This window comes from Anabrus simplex, chromosome 1 (genome assembly GCF_040414725.1).
Source record: "Anabrus simplex isolate iqAnaSimp1 chromosome 1, ASM4041472v1, whole genome shotgun sequence".
Taxonomy (NCBI): domain Eukaryota; kingdom Metazoa; phylum Arthropoda; class Insecta; order Orthoptera; family Tettigoniidae; genus Anabrus; species Anabrus simplex.
The window spans coordinates 843,951,921-843,977,218 of record NC_090265.1 but is presented as its reverse complement, the minus strand read 5'-3'; the positions used below and the strand labels follow the sequence as shown (position 1 = coordinate 843,977,218).

The window sequence follows — 25,298 nt, the reverse complement described above, 5'->3', positions numbered from 1 at the left end:
AACCTTAATGTGGATTTCTGTGAAACTTCTTATTTGATACAATTATTCCGATTTATGATAAATGCAGATCTGATAAAAACCGAAACACTCACTCTCTCAATACTTTCACATTACCCCTCCAACAGCCCCCCATCTTTCTGCACCCATCAGCCTCGCCTTAGCTATAACTACGTTTCATGCCGGGCTGAATGGCTCTGACGGTTGAGCCGCTGGCCTTCTGACCCCAACTTGGCAGGTTCGATCCTGGCTCAGTTCGGTGGTATTTGAAGGTGCTCGAATACGACAGCCTCATGTTGGTAGATTTACTGGCATGTAAAAGAACTCCTGCAGAACAAAATTCCCGCACCTTGGTGTGTCTGAAAACTGTAAAAGTAGTTAGTGGGGCATAAAGCAAATAACATGTTATTATTCACTACTCTTCACCCCTCCCACCCCTATCCCTCCTCTCTACTTCCTACATTCATTCCTGTTCATATTATTGTGGTTTTTGTCACTGGATTGACAACATAACATTGGATTGTGCACTTATGTGGGTGAGTCTCATATAACATTACTTTTTCAACCCTCATTTTCTTTCATATGTAGTTATCCTTTTTCTTCTTCTCTTTCAAACACTACCTTGTCTAATTTGATCTGTATTTAAAAACAACACTGGTATCATTTTTTTTCTTAAATGATCTATTGATCCAGCATTTAAGAGTGATAGGAAAAGGAAAGGGGGGGGGGGGGGGAATTGTAGAAGGGGAAGGAGACTGCAGGCTAAGGGCTCCATTCAGGATCAGAATTCAGGACAGGTGTCTGTGAGAAATCTGTACGAGTCACTGCAGATAGAACAACCGAGGGAAGGTGAGGAACAGGGAACTGTTGCTGAGAAGTGTGGAAGTAGGAGAAAGGGAAAAAGTAGGAAAGAAATGTGGAGTAGTGGATAAGAAAAGACAGGTGGAACAGGGTCATGGGATGGAGAAAAAGGAGGAGGAAGTAGTTTCTGCAGCTGTCAGGAAAGATAGAACTGGCCACGAGCGGAGGGGATCAAATGAGGTGGGTAGGGTTGAGGCTCTAGTCATGGGGGATTCCATCGTTAGACATGTCAGGAAAGTGTGTAGAGGAAAGGGTACCAGGGTAGAGTGTTATCCAGGAATTAGGTTAAGGAAGATGTTGAGGAAAGTAGAAGAGAAGGAGGAGGGAAAGGAGAAGGTGGTAGTGTTTCACATTGGTACTAACAATGTAAGACAAGCAGGTATAAGTACCAACATAGTTGGGGATGTGTGGGACCTGGTAAATGCAGTACAGGTGAAGTCTAAGGAAGCAGAAATTTTTATCACTGGAATACTGTGTAGGAGGGATACTGACTGGAAGGTGATTGGGGATTTAAATGAGATTATGGAGTGAGTATGTAGGAAACTGGGAGTGAGATTTCTAGATCCTAATGGGTGAGTAGGAGATAGGGATCTGCGCTCAGATGGCCTTCACTTAAACCGCAGAGGTACATATAGGTTAGGAAATTTGTTTGGAAGGGTTATAAGGAGGTACATTTAGTAAAATGTGATGGCCCAGGGAGCGGTGTTCAAGGAACTGGAAATCAAGTAGAGATGACATAAAAATGTTAGTGCTCAACTGTAGAAGTATTGTAAAAAAAGGAATACAGTAATTTAATAGATATATACTTACCAGATATTGTAATATTGTAAGTGGCTGAGAAATGATATTATAATGAATGCAGAAATTTTCTCGCAGAACTGGAGGGTGTATCGTACAGATAGGATAGGAATGGTAGTAGGGGGAGTATTCATCCTGGTAAAAGAAGAATTTGTAAACTACGAAAAAGTTAAGGATGACAAACATGAAATTCTAGGTATAAGGCTCATCTCTAAAGATAATAGGCAACTTGATGTTTTTGCTGTGTTCAGACTGGGAAAGGGTAGCGCAGACGCTGATTCAGAATTATTTGATAAGATAATCAGCTATATGGGAAATGATAAGGAAAGGAACGTGATTGTAGCGGGTGATCTCAATTTACCAAATATCAATTGGGAAGGTAATGCGAATGACAGGAAGCATGACCAACAAATGGCAAATAAGTTAATATGAGAAGGACATGTGATTCAGAAAGTGAAGGAACCAGCTAGAGGGAAGAATATTCTGGATGTGGTGCTGGTAAAACCAGATGAGCCTTATAGAGAAACCAAAGTAATAGATGGTATTAGTGATTACAAAGCTGTTTTTGTGGTAGTTAAAAATAAATGTGAAAGAAAGGAAGATATTAAAATTAGGACTACTAGGCAGTACCATATGGCTGATAAAACAGGCATGAGGGAATTTTTAATAAGTAACTATGATCAGTGGAAAATGGTAAATAAAAATGTAAACGGACTCTGGGATGGATTAAAGCAATTGTTGAGGAATGTGAAAATAAGTTTTTACCTTTAAAGGTGGTAAGGAATGGTAAAGATCCACTATATTATAACAGAGAAGTAAAGAGACTAAGAAGGAGGTTCAGGTTGGAAGGAAATAGAGTTAGAAATGGCTGTGGAAATAAGGAGAAATTGAAGGAACTTACTAGGAAATTGAATCTAGCAAAGAAGTCAGTTAAGGATAACATGATGGCAAGCATAATTGGTAGCCATACAAATTTTAGTGAAAAATGTATAAGAGTATGTATAGGTACTTTAAGGCAGAAACAGGTTCCAAGAAGGATATTCCAGAAATTATTAATGAACAAGGGGAGTGCGTATGCGAGGATCTTCAAAAGGCAGAAGTATTCAGTCAGCAGTGTATGTAAAGATTGTTGGTTTAAGGATAATGTCCAGATAGAGGAGGTGACTAATACTAAAGAAGTATTAAAATTTACCTATGACAACAATGACATTTACAGTAAGATACAAAAGTTGAAAACTAGAAAAGCAGCTGGTATTGACAACATTTCGGGGGACATACTAAAGACAATGGTTGGGATATAGTACCATATCTGAAGTACTTATTTGATTATTGTTTGGTTGAAGGAACTATACCAAATGAATGGAGAGTTGCTATAGTTGCCCCCGTGTATAAAGGAAAGAGTGATAGACATAAAACTAAAAATTACAGGCCGATCAGTTTGACATGTAAGCTTTGGGAAAGCATTCTCATTATATAAGACATGTTTGCAAAATTAATAACTGGTTTGATAGAAGGCAATTTGGGTTTAGAAAAGGTTATTCCACTGAAGCTCAGCTTATAGGATTCCAGCAAGATATAGCAGATATCCTGGATTCAGGAGGTCAATTGGACTGTATCGTGATTGACCTATCTAAGGCATTTGATAGGGTAGATCATGGGAAACTACTGGCAAAAATTAGTGCAATTGGACTTGACAAAAGAGTGACTAAATGGGTGGCTCTGTTTCTAGAAAATAGAACTCAGAGTAGGTGAAGCTTTATCTGTCCCTGTAATAATTAAGAGGGGAATTCCTCAAGGCAGTATTATTGGACCTTAATGTTTTCTTATATATATCAATGATATGTGTAAAGAAATTGAATCAGAGATAAGGCTTTTTGCAGATGATGTTATTCTGAACAGAGTAATAAATAAGTGACAAGGTTGTGAGCATCTGCAAAATGACGTCGATAATGTTGTGAGATGGACAGTAGGCAATAGTATGATGATAAACGGGGTTAAAAGTCAGATTGTGAGTTTCACAAATAGGAAAATTCCTCTCAATTTGAATTACTGTGTTGATGGGGTGAAAGTTCCCTTTGGGGATCATTGTAAATACCTAGGTCTTAATATAAGGAAAGATCTTCATTGGGGTAATCACATAAATATGATTGTAAATAAAGGGTACAGATCTCTGCACATGGTTATGAGGGTATTTAGGGGTTGTAGTAAGGATGTAAAGGAGAGGGCATATAAGTCTATGGTAAGACCCCAACTAGAAAGTGGTTCCATTGTATGGGACCCTCTCCAGGATTACCTGATTCAAGAACTGGAAAAAATCCAAAGAAAAGCAGCTCGATTTGTTCTGGGTGATTTCTGACAAAAGAGTAGCGTTACAAAAATGTTGCAATGTTTGGGCTGGGAAGACTTGGGAGAAAAGAGACAAGCTGCTCGACTAAGTGGTATGTTCCAAGCTGTCAGTGAAGGGATGGCTTGGGAGGACATCAGTAGATGAATAAGTTTGAGTGGTGTCTATAAAAGTAGGAAAGATTATAATATGAAGATAAAGTTGGAATTCAAGAGGACAAATTGGGGCAAATATTCGTTTATAGGAAGGGGAGTTAGTGATTGGAATAGCTTACCAAGTGAGATGTTCAGTACATTTCCAATTTCTTTGCAATCATTTAAGAAAAGTCTAGGAAAACAATAGATAGGAAATCTGCCACCTGGGCGACTGCCCTAAATGCAGATCAGTAGTGACTGATTTTAATGTTGAAAAATATTACCCATTTGATACACTACCATGTTATTTATACTTCAATCAAGTACTCCCAAATGGCTAAACACCACGTCATACCAATTTGGCGAAACCTGTCGCTTGGATGATTTTACAGTATATTCAACAATAATTGTTAATCACAAGCCAGACTGTTTTGAATTTATATTCAGTTATTGTTAACCACAAGCTAAGACTGTGAAAAACATTTTATTCTGCATGTTTTAATACAACCTTATGAAATTAGTTTTTATGTTTATTTAATGTACATTTTTGTTGCCAATGACCAAGCAAGTTGGCCATGTGGTTAGAGGCGCGCAGCTGTGCATTCGGGAGAGAGTGGGTTCAAACCCCACTGTCAGGAGCCCTGAAGATAATTTTCCATGGTTTCCCATTTGCACACGAGGCAAATGCTGGGGCTGTACATTATTTAAGGCCATGACCGCTTCCTACCCACTCCCAGCCCTTCCTATCCCATCATCACCATAACACCTATCTGTGTTGCTGTGACGTAAAGCATATTGTAAAAAATTTAAAAAGGTCAATGTCTAGTCAGTTATTGGTTATAACAGCTGAAGATGACCTCTAGTTAGGTCAAAACTAGCACCATGACGATTTTGATGTTTAAATATCTTACATCATTAATGAATGTGTATTGGATAGGTGGACCTTTGCTTAACTTGAATTCTAATTGCTCATCAATACAGATCATCCTGAAAATTATAACTTACAAAATGTATTCCGTCACATGCCACATATTGTTCATAATGTTTCTGAAGATTAGTAAACATTTTTATAAACAAAGTTTGCTGTAAGGACACAAGAAATGATGTTATCTTCTTGCATAACTCAAGAATATTTGTAGGTGTGTCACGTGTCTTGAAAATTGATTCTTTCAACATGCCCCGTTTGTACGCGTGTAGGGCCGTGAGATCCAGGAAGCAGGTATTGTACGGGAATGAAGTTCCACGAGAAATTAGGCAATCTCCAAAGTGTAGTTGCAGAAAGCTAAGTGAATTCCCCCGTGATGTGGGCTGTAGCTCCATCTTGCTGCATCCGTTGTCGTTGGAGGGATAAGTTTCTAGCCCAACAAAAACGGCACAATTCGCACATGATTGTGGTAATAATGAGGTCTTTATAGACTCATCATCATCATCATCTTCGTTTCCTGTTTCCAGCTTCACAGGTTGGGTTGTGAATCAAGGACCTCCATTGCCTGTCTCTCCATCACTCTCCTCCTTTAAGTTCATCTTCTGGTTTTCCTCTCCTCTTCTCTATACACTCCCACACTGAATCTGTCCACCTCATTCGGGGTCTTCCTTGTGGTTCTTTCCTGTTAACATCTCTGAAAAAAACTTTTTTTTGCACACTCTCTTCTCCCATTCTCATTATATGCCCATACCACTTTAGCTTTGTAGTTTCTGTCCTGTCTTGAAGTTTCAAGGTTCCTTTCCTTTTCCTTCTCTCTTCATTTCTAATTCTATCCTTTCTGCTCTTGCCCTCAATACCTCTTAGGAATTTCATCTCCGCTGCCTGTATTCTCACAATAATTAAACTTATGTCGAAATGGTCCACCTTTTCAATACTATATTATGCAATGTTTACATTACATTTCTAATCTAGGAACTAGTTTCGGCCTTGGCTGACCATCATCAGCCTTAATGCGAAACTGTACAAACACATTCAATAACTAAAACAAATGTACAAACACACATAAATGACATTAAAAAGTGTTCAAAACATCTAGGATGGACGATGTGCACATGTAAAATATGACGAAATTAAAATCAGGCTCTAAGATTCTTAGATGCATTGCATTATGTTAAAATGTTCCAAGTACTTGTTATTAAAATTGATGCATCCACAAAGACGCACATAAGATGCTGCCAGTTGTGTACACTGTTTTATTTAAAAGTTATTTACACATATTTACAGATATGTACACATATTCTTACACACACGCACTAATGAACTGCCATCTTGACAAAAATCTGACTGCTACAGTGGCATGTTACACCCAACTACCAACATAATTCACATACTTGACTTCAACACTCGGCTAATACGACTTCCACATAAGTTCATTAAAACAACTCAACTCTACTCCCAAGACTACCTCTTTATATACGTTGCCTGGCCAGTCTTCTAGAAGAATATGACACAATATGTCTTCTCATAATTTTGCAAGTCTCCAATAGCCTGTTTACAATGTAATGAATTTTCTACACAATTCAAGCTGCACATTGCGTTGTTCTAGACTATTACAGTGTGTTGCACAATATTGCAGTGGATTATACATCATATATACTGGTAATAATAAATTATTAATTACATGTTCTTACATTAAATAAACTCATATTTATATATACACACAGCAGATGTTTCATGACAAAACCTCACAAATAATACGACCAAATAAAGTTCGTACAAAACTACATAAACAATAATACTAATAGATGTAAACAACTTCATAGCCACACCTCACAAGAAGTAATAATAATAATAATAATAATAATAATAATAATAATAATAATAATAATTCAAGCTTGATTTTTGCATTATTCACCCATGAGTTAAAGAATATTGTTTCCAAGTTATAATAGTCTATTACACTTGCATCAAAATTATGAAAATGCTGAAAAGTTCCTCTGTTGGACATTGTCAATGGTTGAATCAAGGACGGCACACAAAGATATGGTTAAATAACTGGCACGTTTTTAATTTGTAACTGGTAGAAAAATTAAGAATGTGCCAGTGCCACACTGAATTTATAGCTGGTGGACCAAATGGGCCTTCGCCTACCAAGCGACTGCTGCTCAGCACGAAGGCCTGCATGAAGCATGGTCAGTGTGACGAATCCTCTCGGCCATAATTCCTGGCTCTCTAGACCAAGGTTGCCATTTCACCATTAGATAGCTCCCCAAGTAGAGGTAATCATGTAGACTGAGTGGATCTGAAACCGGCCCTCATATCCAGGTAAAAAACCTGAGCTGGCTGGGAATCGAACCCGGGCCCTCCGGGTGAGGGGCAGGCAAGTTAAACTGCAGGGCCGGCTTCAAACATTAATTAATGGTACGCGAGTTAAAAATCACTATAATTTACATTCAGTTTTACCGGAGAAACTTCCGTCAGTTTCCCGTGAAAACTTCTTTCAGTTCAGCAACTTTGAGCAGCTAAACTATTTGAAAAATTTAGTAACTTCAAGCCGAACAACAATCGATCATAAGTAGTTTTTAACTCTCTAATGTAATAAAATAAAGCATGTTCAATACAAAAGCGCCTGACATGATGGCGAAATTCCTTCTTTTTTTAAACCTTCCATTGTAATTTGGTCACTGGTATATTGTGCGTAATTAGTTTCTGGAAATCTTGCTACCACGTAAATTAGGCCTACATTGACTTTTAAAGGATATGTTAACTTGAGAATATGGTTTCAAATGTAAATATAGATTCTCAAGAAGTTCTCGAATGCATTATATTCAATTCTGCCATCGCTAAATCACAATCATAAGTTATGAATTTCATTATGGTCTGTATTGACAACTGATCACTATCAAAGGGTAGAGAAGGGTATAGTTGGACTAGTTTCGACCCCATATACACTGGGTCATCTTCAGCCACGATCCAATTGGAAAAATCATATGCTCACATACAATCTATATATATAAAATAAGAGTTTTGTCTGTACATTGCTCAGAATTTGAAAAGAATGGTATTTCTGTATCGGTCATGTCCATAGTAACAAGGAAATGCACTTTCCACTTTTCTGTAATGTCTGCCTGTCTGCCTGTCTGTCTGTCTGTCTGTATGTATGTCTGTCTGTCTGTCTGTCTCACTAGAAAACGGCTGAAGAGAATTTAATGAAAATCGGCATGCAAAGTCGGGGAATAAGTCGCTACCATCTAGGCCATAAATAATTTTATTCATGCTGATTGAAATGGTAGTTTAGTGGAAGGCCTAAAATTGAATTTTCAAATATTTATGTTAATAAAAATCGGTATGCAACATCGGGGAATAAGTCGCTACAATCTAGGATATAAAAAATTACATTAACGCTGAGTGAAATGGTAGTTTAGGGGAAGGCTTAAAACTTAATTCTTAAATATTTACATTATTAGTGGTCCTATCTCATTGAAAATTGGTATGCAAAGTCGGAGAAGGAGAAGGCTATAAATCACTTAATTCACGCTGAGTAAAATGGTAGTTTAGGGGATGGCCTAAAATTTAATTCTCAAATAATTATATTATTAGTGGTCGTATCGATAAATACTACATAACCAAAGTTATATAGAATTAAATTTCCGACCATTTATGTCTTATACATTTTTACTGTACCGGCTATGATAACACAGATATTCGTCTATTTGTATTTTTGATGCTAAGTCCATATCCACGCCGAGCCACGAGAAAATAGGTTAACAGAATTTAATGAAAATCGGTATATAGAGTCGGGGAATAAGAAACTACAGTCTAAGCTATAAACAATGTTATTCAACCTGGATGAAATTGTAATTTAGGGGAAGGCGCCTAAAATGTAATTTTTAAATACCAATGTTATTCATCCTATTGAAAAGTACTACATAAAAGTTATAGAGAATACAATTTCCGGTCATTTATGTTTTATTCAGTTTTACCGTACAGACTATGGTAAGAGTGGTATTTCAGAGTCGGAAGAAAACTAAATGTGAAAGCCTACAATATCGAAAGCGCATACCATTGATCAACATTAACATTACATTGACCATTGTTTGTTGTGACGTTCTTTGTCTCTTATGCTGCCGCTCAACTCCGATAGATGGAATTTCTGCTGCGTACAGAGTATAATAGCCTGACTGAATATTGGCGGGAAATAACCAGCGAGTTAGATAACTTTCTTCTTTAGCATGCCATTCCTCTGGTTCATATATTTTTTGATACAGCTGGTACGTAACACACTGCTTCATCATACTATTCCAGCTATTTAATCCCTACATTGACACGCTGTTTTGAATGAGCAGTGGGCATAGTTAAGGTAGAGGCTACCGGGCGAGTTGTCCGTGCGGTCAGGGGCATGCGGCTGTCAGCTTGCATAGTGGGTTCAAATCCCACTGTCGGCAGCCCTGGTTTTCCTTGGTTTCCCATTTTCACACCAGGCAAATGTTGGGGCTGTACCTTAATTAAGGCCACGCCCGCTTCCTTCCAACTCCTAGGCCTTTCCTATCCCATCATCGCCATAAGACCTATCTGTGTCGGTGTGACGTAAAGCAACTAACAAAAACAAAAACAAAAAAAATTAGAGGCTCACTAAGTAGAGTAGTAGTATGGCCTGGTCTAGAATAACAATTTAGGCCTATTCCAAATGATAGCACCACTATTCAGTAAATAACCCAAAATTCAACCCTGAAAAGAGCCGTTTCTTAAGAAAAGCTTCTACCTCTTCATTTTTATTAAAGAAGAGGGGGTTTCTCCTCTGGCTTGGAGGAAAAATTTGCCTTCAAGTCAGATAGATTTTTCTGCCACCAGTGCAGTGAATTGATACTTTCCGACTCATCGGGTACTCCTAGGAAACAGATTAGGAAAAATGCATAGTTTTTGCCCTGGGAGTCGCCACTATTCGACCCCCTCCCCGCCGAAAAGGGACGAAGAGTGTTCACGGCTCACGACTCTCTGCGGCTTGGTCATTCCAGTTCTGGAACTTTGGACTGTTAGATCGGCAGCGAAGTCCTGTTCGTTAAAAGTGAGTAAATGTGTGGTTTTTCCTTTCATCGAGTATTACATATGAAAGCATTGCTTTTAATCGCGCCATTCCTACTGACGTCATTCTAATGTATGTTCATTTCAGTTGGGAAAACCACTAAGACAGTCTTTCTGAGGATGTTAAAAAGGCAGGTGGAGAGTGAGTGTCTACCATTATAATAAAAGCTCCTCAACCTGACTGTGACTGATGGTATGCAAGTGGGTCTATTATGATAGTGAAAATTCCCTAACTCAGTCTTCATATGAGAAAAGATGTTTGGCGACTTCCCCGTTGCGTTTCTAGGATAACGTTAAGAGCTATGCAATTTAATACAATCTTGCTCACAACGTGTACACTACCTAACCCAGAATTCTGTATACAATGTAGAATTCCATAGCGAAGCACGGATACATCAGCTAGTCAATAATAAAGTAAACAATCTGTTGTGTTTCAATTTACAATCCAAATTTTAAACATTAAATGAAGTCTGACAACACATCCAAAATTGAAATCGAATGACACATCAAAACTACTGTGGTTGGTGTCGAACTGTGTCGTCACTCCTACAGCAACCAAACGTTCCTGAGTTGATCTGGGAGTTGGCATTCCCCATCTGTATAGACGAGCCTTTGGTTTATAAATTATGTTTTGTACAATAGTCATATGGGAAATGTTTGTTGAAGGGGAACATTTGTAACTTGAATAGAATAGAATGAAAACCCACAGAAGTCCGAATGCACCAGTCATTAGTAATTTTCATCAGTTATGGCTGCCTCAAAATAAATCTCGGCAAAAGTCAGTTCTGGGAACTTAACACTGAGTGCAATACAGGTAAACCGTTTAGAACTTGCCAGATCCCACCAATGCTGAAGAATTTAATCATCATCCCCCTCCTCCTCTTCGTCCTGCTCCTCCTCTTCTACGATTTCCATACTTTTCTACGTGCACTGGGCACATGATGGGGATGTGTGCTCTTTACATAATGAAATGTAAACATGAAACACATTTAGTTTTGGTTTTCAGATTCTTCTTTCTGTCACAATAAGCACAGCGACCATTGTCTGTCTGATTACAGTTTGGCGACATTGGTCCTCTTTTTCAATACCCAAAATACTGCGGAAACTCATCTTTGCATCAGGAGTAGTGCAGTCAATTGATGCACGATGAATCACGTAACCATTTCGTAGCATCATTGAGAGCTCCTTCAAATATTTCCACCGGAGGAGTTGGCCGTGCGGTTATGAGCGTGCAGCTGTGAGCTTGCATCTGGGAGATAGTTGGTTCATGCCCCACTGTCGGCAGCCCTGAAGATGGTTTTCCGTGGTTTCCCATTTTCACACCAGGCGAATGCTGGGCCTGTTCCTTAATTAAGGCCACGGCAGATTCCTTCCCACTCCTAGGCCTTTCCTATCCCATCGTCGCCATCATGCCTATGTGTCAGTGCGACGTAAAGCAAGTTGCTAAACGTTGCAAATATATCCGGCGATTTATGCTACTTCCGTTAGGCCTCTCTCTAAAAATAATAAAATTGTTGATTGCTGCAATGTTCAAAAGCATGTAGAACAATGTTAGGGGCCAGTGATTGCTGATTCTACAGACAATTCAGGCTTCATCCTGTCAAACACATCAATGCCCATTTTCGTGAGGTTATAAAAAAGTAAGCATCTCGGCTTTGTTCACTTCTCCTGAGTCTGAGTCGATGTTATCTCCTACATGCATCTTAGAAAGGAGTACATTTTTATTTTTCCTGGGTATATATGAGAGAAGTGTTTGCTGTCCTCTATACGCAAAGAGGCTCGTATTCTCTTTACGGGGTTTGGTTTGAACGAAAACTGGAGGAATTTCTGGTTTAATTTTCTTCATTGTTCCCACGATTTTAAGATTGTGATCGTTGAGCAATGATTCGGCTAATGGTACTGAGGTGTACCAATTGTCCATGGTAATATTGCATTCAGACCCGGAAATTGAACACTTTTGCCACTGTTGTCAACTTTATAAGGCCCTTCCTACGTAAACTTCGTTTTTATAGGTGTAAAATGTTCTGGCATCTACCATGGAAAATACTTTGATGCCATATTTATCTGGCTTATTTGGATTATATTGCGTGAATGGGCAACAACCACGAAACCCCTGTAACATCTCATCAATTGTGAGATATTCACTAAGTGAATAATATTTCATGCATCAGGACACAAAGTCCTCAGAGATCTTCCTGATGTGAGTTAATTTATCAACTATCACCCTATTACCTTGATCATTTATAACATCAAACATGAGTGCTTGTAAGATAAACTGGAATTGTGTTTGAGACATTGTTAGGCAAAAAGCTTCAACACCGGTCCCATCTGTAGCCCATAAGTCTTTCAAGTTCAAATGTCTTGATTTGACTACACCTGCCAAATAAAGAAGGCCAATCACAGCCTTTATTTCAAAGTGGCCGGCAATAATTAGGCTGATTTTTTTCAATCCATGCATTAGTATATGCTGCAATTTCCTCCAGTACACCATCTGGGAAATACAACTGCTAGGCCTCTGATGAAGATTGGACATGTCTTGCCTCCCTTATTGCACATGGTAAATGAGAAGGTTTCACTATATTCCGTTTTCTTTTATATCCTGATTCACACATTACATGAGCATCCCACTTTGTTTTATTATCCTTACCAGCAGATATGTTACTTGATCAGGCTCCACGCAAGAATTGTCTATTTCATCTTCAGATTCTCCAGACTCCTCACTTTCCGTATCATGGAAAAATACAATTCATGGGGCACTTAGAAAGAATGGACTCAAACAGGTTTGACTCACAGAATTTATACATTCTTACAGAATAAAACCAATAGATAAAATTGGTAAAAACATATAGAGAATGACCTGAAAGAATTAGGATTACAAATCTACTGGACCAAGATGAAATCAGAAACATCACACTCACACAGGGTTTTGAGGATGATGAGAGGAAGACTGGCATGTATGGTCCATGCAATGTAAACACATTCTTTCACTATATGTGAAGGAATACTGGGCTAAAAGAAAAAGCCAACAAATGTTGATTCCGCATGATCCTAAGCGATCCATTCGCAATGACGATGAAGAAGAAGAATAATAAGAAGAAGATGTAGTACAGCAGATGGGCAATAATTTCAGTGCCGTTTGTTTTGCCGCATACTGCATTTTATGATGTTGGTAAATGTTGTAGTAAATCAGCTCATTGCAGATTTTAATCCTTTATAGCAGTGTGTGCCCAGGGTGTGATATGTATGAATTGTGCAACAGAAGGAATACTGGCCGATAAATGTACACTGCCAAGTTTATGAATACCGCCTGTATTACGATTATCTGATAAACTCCAGATATGTAAACTGCAGTTTTGCAATCTGGAAGATAAATATTTACTTGTGTACTACCCATGGATGTAGTAACATTTTTATTGCATTGGCAATAACATTACTGAAAATGTATTGAAATTGAGCATGTTCCTGGGTGTTTCGTTTGTTTAGCACGATTTCTTTTGAAATTGTATTACAAGAGTCCAATATTAGGCTGTTATTAGGCTGTAATGTTTAAGTTCCAGCCAAGAAATTAATTAGGATTGCAGTCCACACATATGAAGAAATTTTAAAATTAATTGCGTTATGTAACAAAATACAAAAATTGTTGTAGAAAATAAAAAGACTGATAATATTGTATGGACGCAAAAGGTAAGATTCAAGTTATGTATCTTATCAAATAATTCCTACCTCATGAAATAATTTTGTTTCTTCTCTAATAATAATGAAGAGAATGTACCTTACGGCGAAAGTACAGTTAATCTTCGTAATCAATGCGACCAATTTTGTTAAGTTGATAAACTTAACCGCAATAGGTACTGTATTTATACCTGTATTAACTTGTCTAAATCTATTAAAAACCATAGTATTATGGTTGCATGGAGAGCTGCCATGTGAAGACCTGCCATATGGCAGAACACTGATGATGATGATGATGATGATGATGATGATGATGATGGTGGTGGTGGTTGAATCTGCCTTGTCAATATACTTTTTATTATTGAAACTATTTATTCATTGAAAATGTTTCAAGAACATTACACATTATCTTCGTCAGCGATCATCGAAGTAAAATAAATTGGGATATCACTAGTAGGTGACATGCATGGAGTGGAGGATTGGTGATTTTATTATTCAATTTATTGTTGCAAAATTAGTAAGTTATTATTTTATTTTTTCTAAGAAAATGTTAGAGTAGTAACTAGCCATCATTTGTCTGATCTTAGACAGACTAGAAGCTTAGTAGTAGGTTGTTATGAAGTCAAAGAAATTTAAAGTATCGCGTGCGAGTCATATAGTTAGTGAGAACAACTTGCTGGCTTGGAAAGTCGCTAAAAACCTTTTGATAGCTGGACAGAAAGTATGATGCATTTTATAAATATACACATAGATTACATTGTAACAACTTATTTTTTGTATAGCATCATGCAGATGCATATTCATCACGATGTACAGCCATCTTGATTCTTACAACGGAGTACCAGATAGGAACAGAGTCCCAGATAAGAGTTTCAACTCCCGCTTTGGCATAGCTTAACTAGAGAATATTCCTCCAGCTTGCATATAAACTAAAGTCATAATATGAGTTTTCAACCCAACTTCCGGGTAAATGTGCAATCTACTGCACTACTTTAAACCATGCATTTATCTGGCTGTCGTAGAACGGGCTCTTTGAGATATTCAAATGGTTTAATGTCAAAAGAATAGACACTTATAATTTCAAGGCAAGTCAATTCATTTTCTCATCCCGAGGTGGTGCGGCTCCTTTTAAGCGCACCCCTAAAGGAGGTGAGCTGCACGTACCATTTTAGCCACATACCAGGCCTGCCATTCTTAAATCTCTGACAGTGCGAGGAATTGAAATCCAGGCCTCCGGGGACAGCAGCTAATCGTGCTAACCATTACATTATGGAGACACATTTTCAAGGTGTACATATTACTTAAAATGTGTCCAGCTTTTTGCTTTAACAGAAATAAAATAGTAGAATCTGTACGAGGAGAACAAGGCTAAGTCTGGAATGAACTCCGTGGATGAAGCTATGCATACAAACCAGTTTTGGTGGTTGGATCGTGTGAGATGGAAGAAGATAGGTTACCTAGGAGATTGTCTGCCTCCATAGCATGACAGTTAGCATGCTAGCTACCTTCCTCGGGGCTCAGTTTCGATTCCTGGTACTGTCAGAAATTTTAAGAATGGCAGGAGGGCTCGTAAGTGGTCAGAATGATATATGTAGGTTACCTCCATTGGGGGGTATGCTTGAAAAGGGCTGCACTACCATAGGGCGAGGATCACATGTACTATAAGTCATATTTAGCCCATATTGCCAACTTTGAACAGTTTTATAATAGTATCAATAAAAATATTACAGTACTCAGAAAATTTAATCTTTAAAACAAAGTTAAAAGAACATGTATTATCATTCCTTTTGGGGACATCTTCAGCCTTGCAAAGAGCAAAAGTTAAATGGTAAAGATAAAAGAAATGCAGTGACTGCCTTGAAATATTCCATCTAAATCCTGAAGATCCATATCTCCCAAACTTTTTAATGCAACAACATACTATGTGAAATGTGCTAACCAACTCACAATTACTTTTAATATTCATCTTGTCTTTCTGTATACTTCATCTTCAGGGGCAATCTCCAGCTGAGGAAAGTTGAAATAATTAATGTTGTTACAATACTTATGTCTTCAACAAACTTAAATCTCTAAGGTATTCGATGTTGAATCTTGGGGTGTGTACCATTTAACAACAAAGTGGCAGCATGCAATTAAAAATCCACTTGAAAAGCTTAGTCATTAATCAAAGTATGAAAAAGGCTTATGATTGCCAATGAAAATAGGTTATTAATGAGACAATAACTTGTTGTGCAGTTTTGATTTACTTGCCACTATTTATAGTAAAATGCGTTCCATTGATAGGTTGATAAATTTAAAAACATTGTGTTGTAAAATTAAACTTGTTTACACACGAGGAACTTTTCATGTTGTGTTGTTAGAAATTGAACTGCCAGGTTTAGGTTATAAGATGGTCTTGTATGTAAAGCAATCTAGAATGAAAAAGTAGTTTTGTGAAATTTGTGCATAAAAATGAACAAGAAAGAAAAGTAGGAAGAATATAAGGCATATCTGAGCACTTCATCGCCGGTCAATCCTTGTCTTGTTAAGCCTGAGGATACGAGTTTATTTTACCTAGGAGATTGATGGACTCAGCCATGAAGGGTAAATAAGCGGAGGGTGACCAAGTTGGCAGTGTTTAGACTCAGTTTTTAACTATTTAATGAGAGAAAAATGGAACTAATGAGCTGTTTGGGCTGTGCAGGCAGCTAAGTTAATTCACAGAGACTCACAGACTGTGATGATGATGATGTATAATGTTATAAAACTCATGCTGATTTTATTTTCTTCATCGTCATTGGTGTGTGTGTGTGTATGTGTGTGTGTGGGTCATTTGAATTTGCCCGCAAAATGATCTGATTGGCTAATTTCAGCTGCTGATAAAATGACAATGGTGCAATATAACAAATTATTTTCAAATTATTTATCAGTATGACCAACCCTCTAATATTCACATATCTGGTTCACATTGTTTCTGACCACCCTGTATATATATTTATAAACAGGGCATAAAAAAAATGTATGGCCAGACTTTCAGGATACATTCCACACATGTAGAAGATATGGTATGTGGATATGGATCTGGAAACACTTTATTTCTATGTTAGAACTCATCTTTTACAACTCTGCTTAGTACATTAATCATGGGAAACACACGGAACAGAACGTACCAGCATACCACATGAAATGTTCAAAATGGCCTCTGTTAGTATTGATACTGACATGAAAACTCTCTGCATCGTGTACTGGGATTCAATGCGACGGTGTTGCGATGCATGTATCAGTGCTAACATGGGCATTTTGAACTTCTTATAAGAAGGAGTTTCATGTGATGTGCTGGTATATTCTGTTCCTGTGTATTTCCCATGATTAATGTATATGTAGAGTTGTATAATATGAGTTCTAACATGGAAATAAAGCATTTCTGGGCCCATGCCCATGTAACGTGTTTTGTTCTACGCGTGAGGAATTTGTCCTGAAAGTTTGATCGTACCTTATTGTTACACCCGGTACAATTGGTTACACTGATAATTTATCTCAGCTGTAATATCATTCATTGATCCTGTTTGAACAGGGCATTCGCTACTGCAATTTGTGCGCCGCTGTGCAGATCACTTTCTAACAAGCGAGCAACAGGAGGTGCGGCTGGAGGCTGTACGGACATGCAGTAGACTGCTGAAACTAGCTCTTCAGGGAACATCTAACAGACATTCAGACACTGTCACTGCTACAGTTGCTGATGTTCTGGGCAAGCTTCTAGTGGTTGGCATCACAGATACAGGTAGGCTGCAACCAAGTCCTCTGATAACAAATGTCTGTGATATGACTTTCTTCTATTAATGGTGCGTTGTTGTGTTCAGATGCGGATGTAAGATACTGCGTCTTGGAGTCTTTGGATGAAAGTTTCGACAGTCATCTTGCACAAGCTGAAAACCTGAGTGCTCTCTTCGTAGCGATGAACGATGAAGTGTTTGAAATCCGCGAGTTAGCTATTTGTACAATAGGACGTCTAAGTGCAATGAATCCTGCATATGTGATGCCATCCCTGCGCAAGACTCTCATTCAGGTAGGAGCAGTGATTTCTATTCATCTAATACAAGTGTAATTTTCTGGTTCCTGCCTTGAAATATTTCTTTCATTGAAGCCTATCGCACTTTCTAATGTAGGAAATATTTTATTTTAGTTTGCACAGTGTTACCATGGCTTGTATGTTTTCACTTTCTGTACACTAATGTTGCAAGCTATGCATCTATTGCAGAATTCCAAAATTTAGTTCTCCCCTCTAGTTCAGACATTGATGTCCTGCTAACGTGGCTCCTGTGCTGCAATTTATTGTTGTTGTGTAGTGTTTTGAAGCTTGAAAAGAGATCAGAGAGTTTCTTTCTTCTTCCATCACCCATGTCCAGGGAGATCCTGGGTCGGACAGTGGATAATCGACCTCCATTCACTTCTTGCACCTCCCTGGAGACACAAGAAATGAACTTTGCTTTTGTTATACTCCCTAGCTCTTTGATCTGATCCACTTTGACTTTTCAGGTAGGCCATTACAGTGGATTCGCCACACCCAAAGGCATAACCCTTTCAGGCGTAGTGGTTTCTATTGAAACCACCTACAATTTTATTTTATATCTTCCTTATGCCTCAGTGGTATCATTTGAAACCCCCTTGCATTGCCTCTGTGAGGTGCTGTTCTCTGGTTATTAATTTTGGAACTGATGAAATTGGATGATATGTGTAGAAATTCCATGGAGATACTTTGTGCTTGAAGCATTGTGTAGCTTTTGTTTTGAAAATGTAATTTCCTTTGGTGTAATTTGATTTGATTGTTTGGATTTCAGGTACGTTTATTGTTGTGATATTTAAGAAACTAATTGAAAATAATAAATAGATGATACGAAGTTTTAAGTTTAAAGAATTTACGGAAATGTGGAGTGGTTTCAGTTGAAACCACTGCAGCTTACCGCATGTCGAGTAACATAACCTTACATTTTTTCAGGACAGAATGTTGAGAAGTAAGTTAGGCAAGAAGGAAATAATTGAACTGTTGGAAGATATTACGTCAGATGGGGAATCAGAAGAAGATGACAGTGATCCAGGGCATGATATGAAGATAGTGAAATATATGCTGATAGAGTTATAGTGACGTACAAATAAGTCCAGCGACATAAGTCATCATACCTGACAGTGATAGTGAAATGGAAGTTGCATTAAACAGTGATGACTATTTCAGTAGTGAAGATTATGTACCTCTGTCAACATTAGGAGGTAACTGGAGCAAAAATCACTGTGATAAGAATATCCGTCTGAAGGATTTTTGTAGAAATGTTGTCTCTGGCCTAGTAGGAAGTTAGTTTTAAAGACTCTCCTGGCCCGTCTACCACTCCTAACCTGATGAGTTTTAAACCCAAGTGGCAGCAAAGAAAAGAAAGTCTGAAGCAAAACACATGCCAATACATGGCTCTTCAAAATGCTGTGGATACTGTAGTACGAAGAAGGCTGCTCACAGGACAACATGGTCATGAATGACATGTGGGGTCAGTTTGTGCCTTTCATGTGTCAGGGACGGTTTCCTCTCTCTTTTTTTTTTTTTTAAATTTAGTGAAGACTGAACAATACATTGTGCCTGATGTAAAAGTTTGTGTAATTTGAGTAAAAGACTTGTACTGTTAGGCAGTGACCTACAGGCACAGTGGTCTCAAATGAAACCACCCCATAATTTTCGTACATTTTACTAAAAAAGAAAAATTTTACAAATGTTATTTTGTTTTGATGACTTGCATATGTAATTGCCAATTTTCCTTTCAAAATTTGAAAAAAAAAAAAAATAGTTCTGTGTCTCAATGGGATATAGAAATTTAAATTTAAGACGGTGCAGTCCACGAGCAATAAGGTTAGCCCATCTTCGCATGGTTCACCCCGCACTGGCTTTTGGTCTACCTGCTTGGCATCTCACAATAGCAGACAACATGAGCAATCTGCAGAGAGTACAGCGCCACGCCAAAAGGCTAATTAACCATCGCTCCCCCTCGCATCCATTGAGGTTACCTTCCCTTGAGACAGTAGCCAAACAAATAAAGGAAATCCCTCTCTACCTCTATAGAAATTGATCCCTTCCAACGTCTATCGCTTGTTTATGGCTCACCTCAGAGGCGGAGAGAGAGAGAGAGATTGGTAGATTGAAAGGAAGTATGCGAGCACAGGAATAATTGATTGAATGAGTGAGTGATTAGCTGTCAATAGAATGAACGAGCAGTAAGTATATCTTACACAGTATTATGTAAGTATTTTGTAAACTATATAAATATTGTAAATAATATCTCATCTTAAGATGGGTCTAGGGAACAATTTTGATTTACATAGAGGCTCACCCCCTTTTTTTTTTTTTTTTTTCTGTAGACCTTCCATGTTTCTGAATAGAATAGTGGTAAATAAATACTGTATTTACTCAATCCCCGCCATTGAATAATCCCAGCACCCTAACTTTAGGTAGGCTTATTTTGAAAAAAAAAAAAGAAATGCCAACTTTGACGCAAAAAAAACGCATCCAAAGGGCGAGTTGGCCGTGCGCGTAGAGACGCACGGCTGTGAGCTTGCATCCGGGAGATAGTAGGTTCGAATCCCACTGTCGGCAGCCCTGAAAATGGTTTTCCGCAAGTCCTGGGGCTGTACCTTAATTAAGGCCACGGCAGCTTCCTTCCAACTCCTAGGCCTTTCCTATCCCATCGTCGCCATAAGACCTATCTGTGTCGGTGCAACGTAAAGCCCCTAGCAAAAAAAAAAAAAAAAAAAAATACACGCATCCGAATTTCATGCCTCAAATTTTTTTTAAATGTGCGGGTATTATTCACGTAAACACTGGTATTTACGCAAAGAATTCCCGCCACTGTATTTACGTGAATAATACCCGCCACCCTAAATTTAGGAAGGCTGATTTTGAAAAAAAAATGCCAACATTGACGCAAATAAAACTCGCACCCCAATTTTGTGCCCCAAATTTTTTTTTTTTTTTTTTTTTTTTAATGTGCGGGTATTATTCACGTAAATACGGTAATACTAATACTTAACGCCACCCCAACACTCAACGTTGAGTTGCTGGCTGTACGTTGTAATCCCATTGCATGTAACTGGCCAGACAATTAGATGCGGAGAGTATGGTATGAAAATTAGTATTTCCAAGACCAAACTGAAGTTAGTTTTGTAGAAAGCTTGGAGGTGGGGAATTGCCATACTAGAACAGGTGGATTATTTCAGTCAAATCAAGGTGTACCAAGGCTCATGCAGTGAGCTTGCATTTGCAATCGATGGTATTCTGTAAGAAAGAAGCGAGTTCTTGGATGAAATGATCTCTAAATTGGTCTGTTTTCAGTACAGCTTTGCTCAGAATGAGGAGACAAGTGCTAAATTAGAAATGAACTGGATGGATGAAGCTGTGCAAACAAACCAGCTTCGGTGGTGGGGTCATGTGAAGTGAATAGAGAAGAATACCATATTTACTTGCATATTAGACCCCTTCTTTCCCCACTTTTACAGCCAAAAAAAGTAAAGGGGGGGGGGGGGTCCAATATGCGATAACCTCAAATTTTGTGCAGTGAAGACATGACTTCTAGGCTATAAAGTGCTATAACTTGTACATGTAAACATTCTATACTGTTCTTTAACAAACTTATGAAAGTATTTGAGTTATACTGGCTATTTTTGTTAGAAGACATTATTTCTAAATGTAAAAAGTCAGTAAATGGTGAACACGACTTTTAGGTCTACATATAAAGTAAATATAATCTGTTTTAGTTACTCATATCACATCATTCATTTCATATCACTAATTCCTCTGATCCGGTCGATGTCAGGAAGGGCATATGGTCATAAAATTGCTACAAAGATTCGTCTTGCTTCATACTCAACCCCGTGGAGAAAAGGGATAAGGGCATCGTATCATCATATTATGCAATATTGATACAAAATAACTTGATGGCCAGTCAGTTGTCTCTGTCAGTTGGGCAGTAGGCCTACCACACAGTAAAATTGATCACTGCTTTCATTTTAATTGTCTTGCGCCGCTAACTTCCCTGCTACCAGCGTGTCATCATTCCAAGTGACATCATCTTCACTGCCATCTTGTCAGTCAAACACTACAGCTGCAATCGAGACCGAGAGCATTCAAGGTCCTGTCTTTTAGAACCTTTTAAAAATAGTTTCGTTCCCGACTATAGAGTCAAAACAGTTTGAAGCTATTCCCAAATGGTTTCTCTGATATTCCAGCTGGCGTATGTGTAGCAGAAGCTACTCCTGAATAAAGCCGTGTTGTTGAAAGCATGCCAAACCACCAGTTGATAACTAGCAAATGTTACGAGTTGTATTTCTGAATGTAATACATAGTGACTGGAAGCATTCTTTTCATAACTGTGGCTGTTGAAAGCCAGACACTTATTTTTAAGTATAGTTCATGCTTGTTCTCTACACATATCACATCAGGATTTATGTAAACGGCTGTAAATGAAATAAGAGAGACCGCATTGTTTAGGTAAGGTATGCTATCACCCGGATAGTGCCAAAAGTTCCACGATGGAAAGAATAAAAATAAATAACAGGAAAGTTTGCCTCATTTATGGATATCTACAAGTGGGGCAGTAATGTGTTTTATAATAATAATAATAATTTTGTACGTTCGTTATCTTCCATTTTTTTAAACTCATACCCTAGTATGTTATGTTTGGCGTCTCTGAAAATCGTTGAAAGTAAGTGGGGACATAAAGAAATCAATATTATTACTATTTGTTAGGTACATTGGTGAGTAAAACGATTGTGATTGGATTTTTTTTCTTCACGTTTTAAACCTACTTCTGTCCCAAAGAAAACCCTATATTGACCCGAGTTACGAGATATATGATCACTTTGTTAATGTTCTGGCCTGCCTAAATTAATAGGCTTAGCAATAACTGTGAATGTTTCTTAACTAAAGTAAACTAGTTTCCTTTACCTGAGGTTGTGCAGCTCTTTTTTAGACAGGCCCCCAGTGGAAGGGAGTTGCATGTACCTTTTTACTGCAAATCAACCTTCCTGTCATTCGTAAATCTGGGAATACGGTACCGGGAATCGAACTCAGACTCCTGAGAATGGCAGCTAATTGTGCTAACCATTATGCTGGTGGACATTCTTAACTACAAAACAGACGTATATACATGACTGATGCGTGCTTGCAATCCGTGGGTCAGACACGGAACTATTCACCTATTTATGCAATGTCATCAGAGCTGCAGTAGGCCTACGCTTCGGAGGCTGACATTTCTTAACTACGAAACACAGATGTATCGCATGACTTCGACGCATGTTTTCATTGTGTGGGTCGTACGGACAAAACTATTAATAAATTTGTGTGATACCATTAGAGCTGCACAAGGCTTGTACGTGCTTCGAAGTGGAATCTTTGTTCTCTGACAAATTACGTTGGGGGGTCTTGTATGTGAGATTTATTTTTTTCATTTTCTTCATCTCGAAAAGCCAAGGGGATCTAATATGCGAGGGGGTCTAATACACGAGTAAATATGGTAGGTTACCTAGGAGATTAATGGAGCTAGGTGCAGATGGATATGTTTATGTACTGTCTCTAATGGCTGCATCACCGCAGATTTGCATGGAAGGGCAGCGGCAATCCTTGTGCCGGACACTCCTTTGAATTAGGGACTACTCTGCTTGTTACTTCCTCTAAATTCCTGATTCAGGGAAAATATAAGTTGAATATTTTACCTCCTGAATAGAAGCAGGATGCCAGTCCCATGGTCTAGGGGTATTGAGCCTATCTCTTACCTGGAGGCCTCGGGTTTTGAATCCCAACTAGGTTGGGGATTTTGGATCTGAGAGGCATTGGAGGTCTACTCAGCCAGCGTGAGAACAATTGAGGAGCTATCTGGCAGTGAGATAGCGGCCCTGGTCTAGAATGTCAAGAATAACAGCTGATGGGATTTATCACACTGACCACATTGCCTCGTAATTTATAGGCCTTCGGGCTGAGCAGTGGTTGCTTGATAACCCAAGGCCCACCAGGGATGTCGCGTCGTGGGGTTTGGTTTTTGAGTAGGAGCAGGAGTTGGCCAGGCTGAGTGGCCCAAGATCTACCTTTGTAACTGAAATGCTGTGGCTGGGGATTTACTCTTTTTTATCTGTTGACTGTGGCTAAGACTGTTGCTGATTTATTCAAGAACAAGAAATGATTGCTATCCCTCTATTTGGGTGTATAGATAAGTGAAGGACTAAAAATTAACAGTTTAGCACATTTTGGAAATTCCACCTGGAAGATGTACAATAATATATCTAAAAACCTCTATGAAATATTTCCACAATTCATCAAACAAGAATTATGTCATCACATTCATCGACTTCAGAAAAGCATACGATAGTATAGATAGAGAATCACTTTTTCAGGTATTAGCAGAATTTGGACTTGATCAGAAAACAGCAAACATTATCAAAGAAACACTCACGGAAACCAATTCCAAGGTGAAGTTTATGGGAGAATTGAGCACAGAATTTCAAATAGACACAGGAGTATGACAAGGCGATGGACTATTCCCGTTGCTCTTCAATTGTGTGCTTGAGAATGTTGTACGGGAATGGAGAAAGGCTAGTGCACCAACCCACCGACTGGGGACAAAACTGAAAGGCATGAAATTAGACTGCTTAGCATTTGGTGATGACATCACACTAATTGCCTAAGATGTCTCTGATGCACAAAAACAACTTGAACTACTACAAGAACAAGCAGCGAAAATTGGTTTACAAATCTCGTTTGAAGAAACAAAATTTATGATTGACATCAAAATCGCATCAAGTGAACTTCTAATTGGCAATAACAAGATCTTTGGAGTAAACGAATTTAAGTATTTAGGTGAATGGATTACAGCAAACTGTAACGAAAAGAAATCTATTGAATCAAGACTCCAGAAAATGGAGATTGCTTTTCAGTTAACAAAATATATATACAACAAAAAGAGCCTCTTCTAGAACTGCAAAATCTGACATTATACAACTGTAATCAAACCTGAAGCACTCTATAGATGATAATAATAACAATACTTTTTTAACGGTAATACCATTTTACACAACAATAGAGAAAAATAAACAAAACAAAACTCACTAAAAAGACAGTTCACTGGAGTATAAAGAGAAAAATATATACAGATGTATACACAGGTTATATTACAAGTAAGCACAGGAAAGTAATAGTCAATTCTGGAGATTATGTAAGTGATTTCTAAATTTTGACAATGAACGGTTAAATATATCAATATCCACTTTGTTTAGAGATCTTGACATTCGTTCAATTGGCCCATTGAATGCATAGTTAGTTCTATGCCAATTTGTAGACAATGTATTCTTGAACCTCGTGCGTCTGTCTGGTACATGTACGTTAATTTTTTCAAGGAGTTGTGAATAATTCACCAAGGAATGAAACAATTTAAAAATGAAGAGTGCATCCAGGAATTCACAGCGTTGTGACAGACTATACAGG

At 38.2% G+C, this 25,298-nt stretch overlaps 1 protein-coding gene across 2 annotated transcripts in view; it reads left to right on the top strand.

Moving 5' to 3' along the window:
* The window catches only part of mTor (serine/threonine-protein kinase Tor), a 415,570-nt gene that overhangs the window by 85,889 nt on the left and 304,383 nt on the right, over window positions 1-25,298 (top strand). For both annotated transcript variants that reach the window (XM_067136412.2, XM_067136411.2), the window contains exons 10-11: window positions 17,367-17,573; window positions 17,653-17,858. In XM_067136412.2, the coding sequence (XP_066992513.2) occupies window positions 17,367-17,573; window positions 17,653-17,858 (413 nt within the window). The remainder of the gene's footprint in view (window positions 1-17,366; window positions 17,574-17,652; window positions 17,859-25,298) is intronic.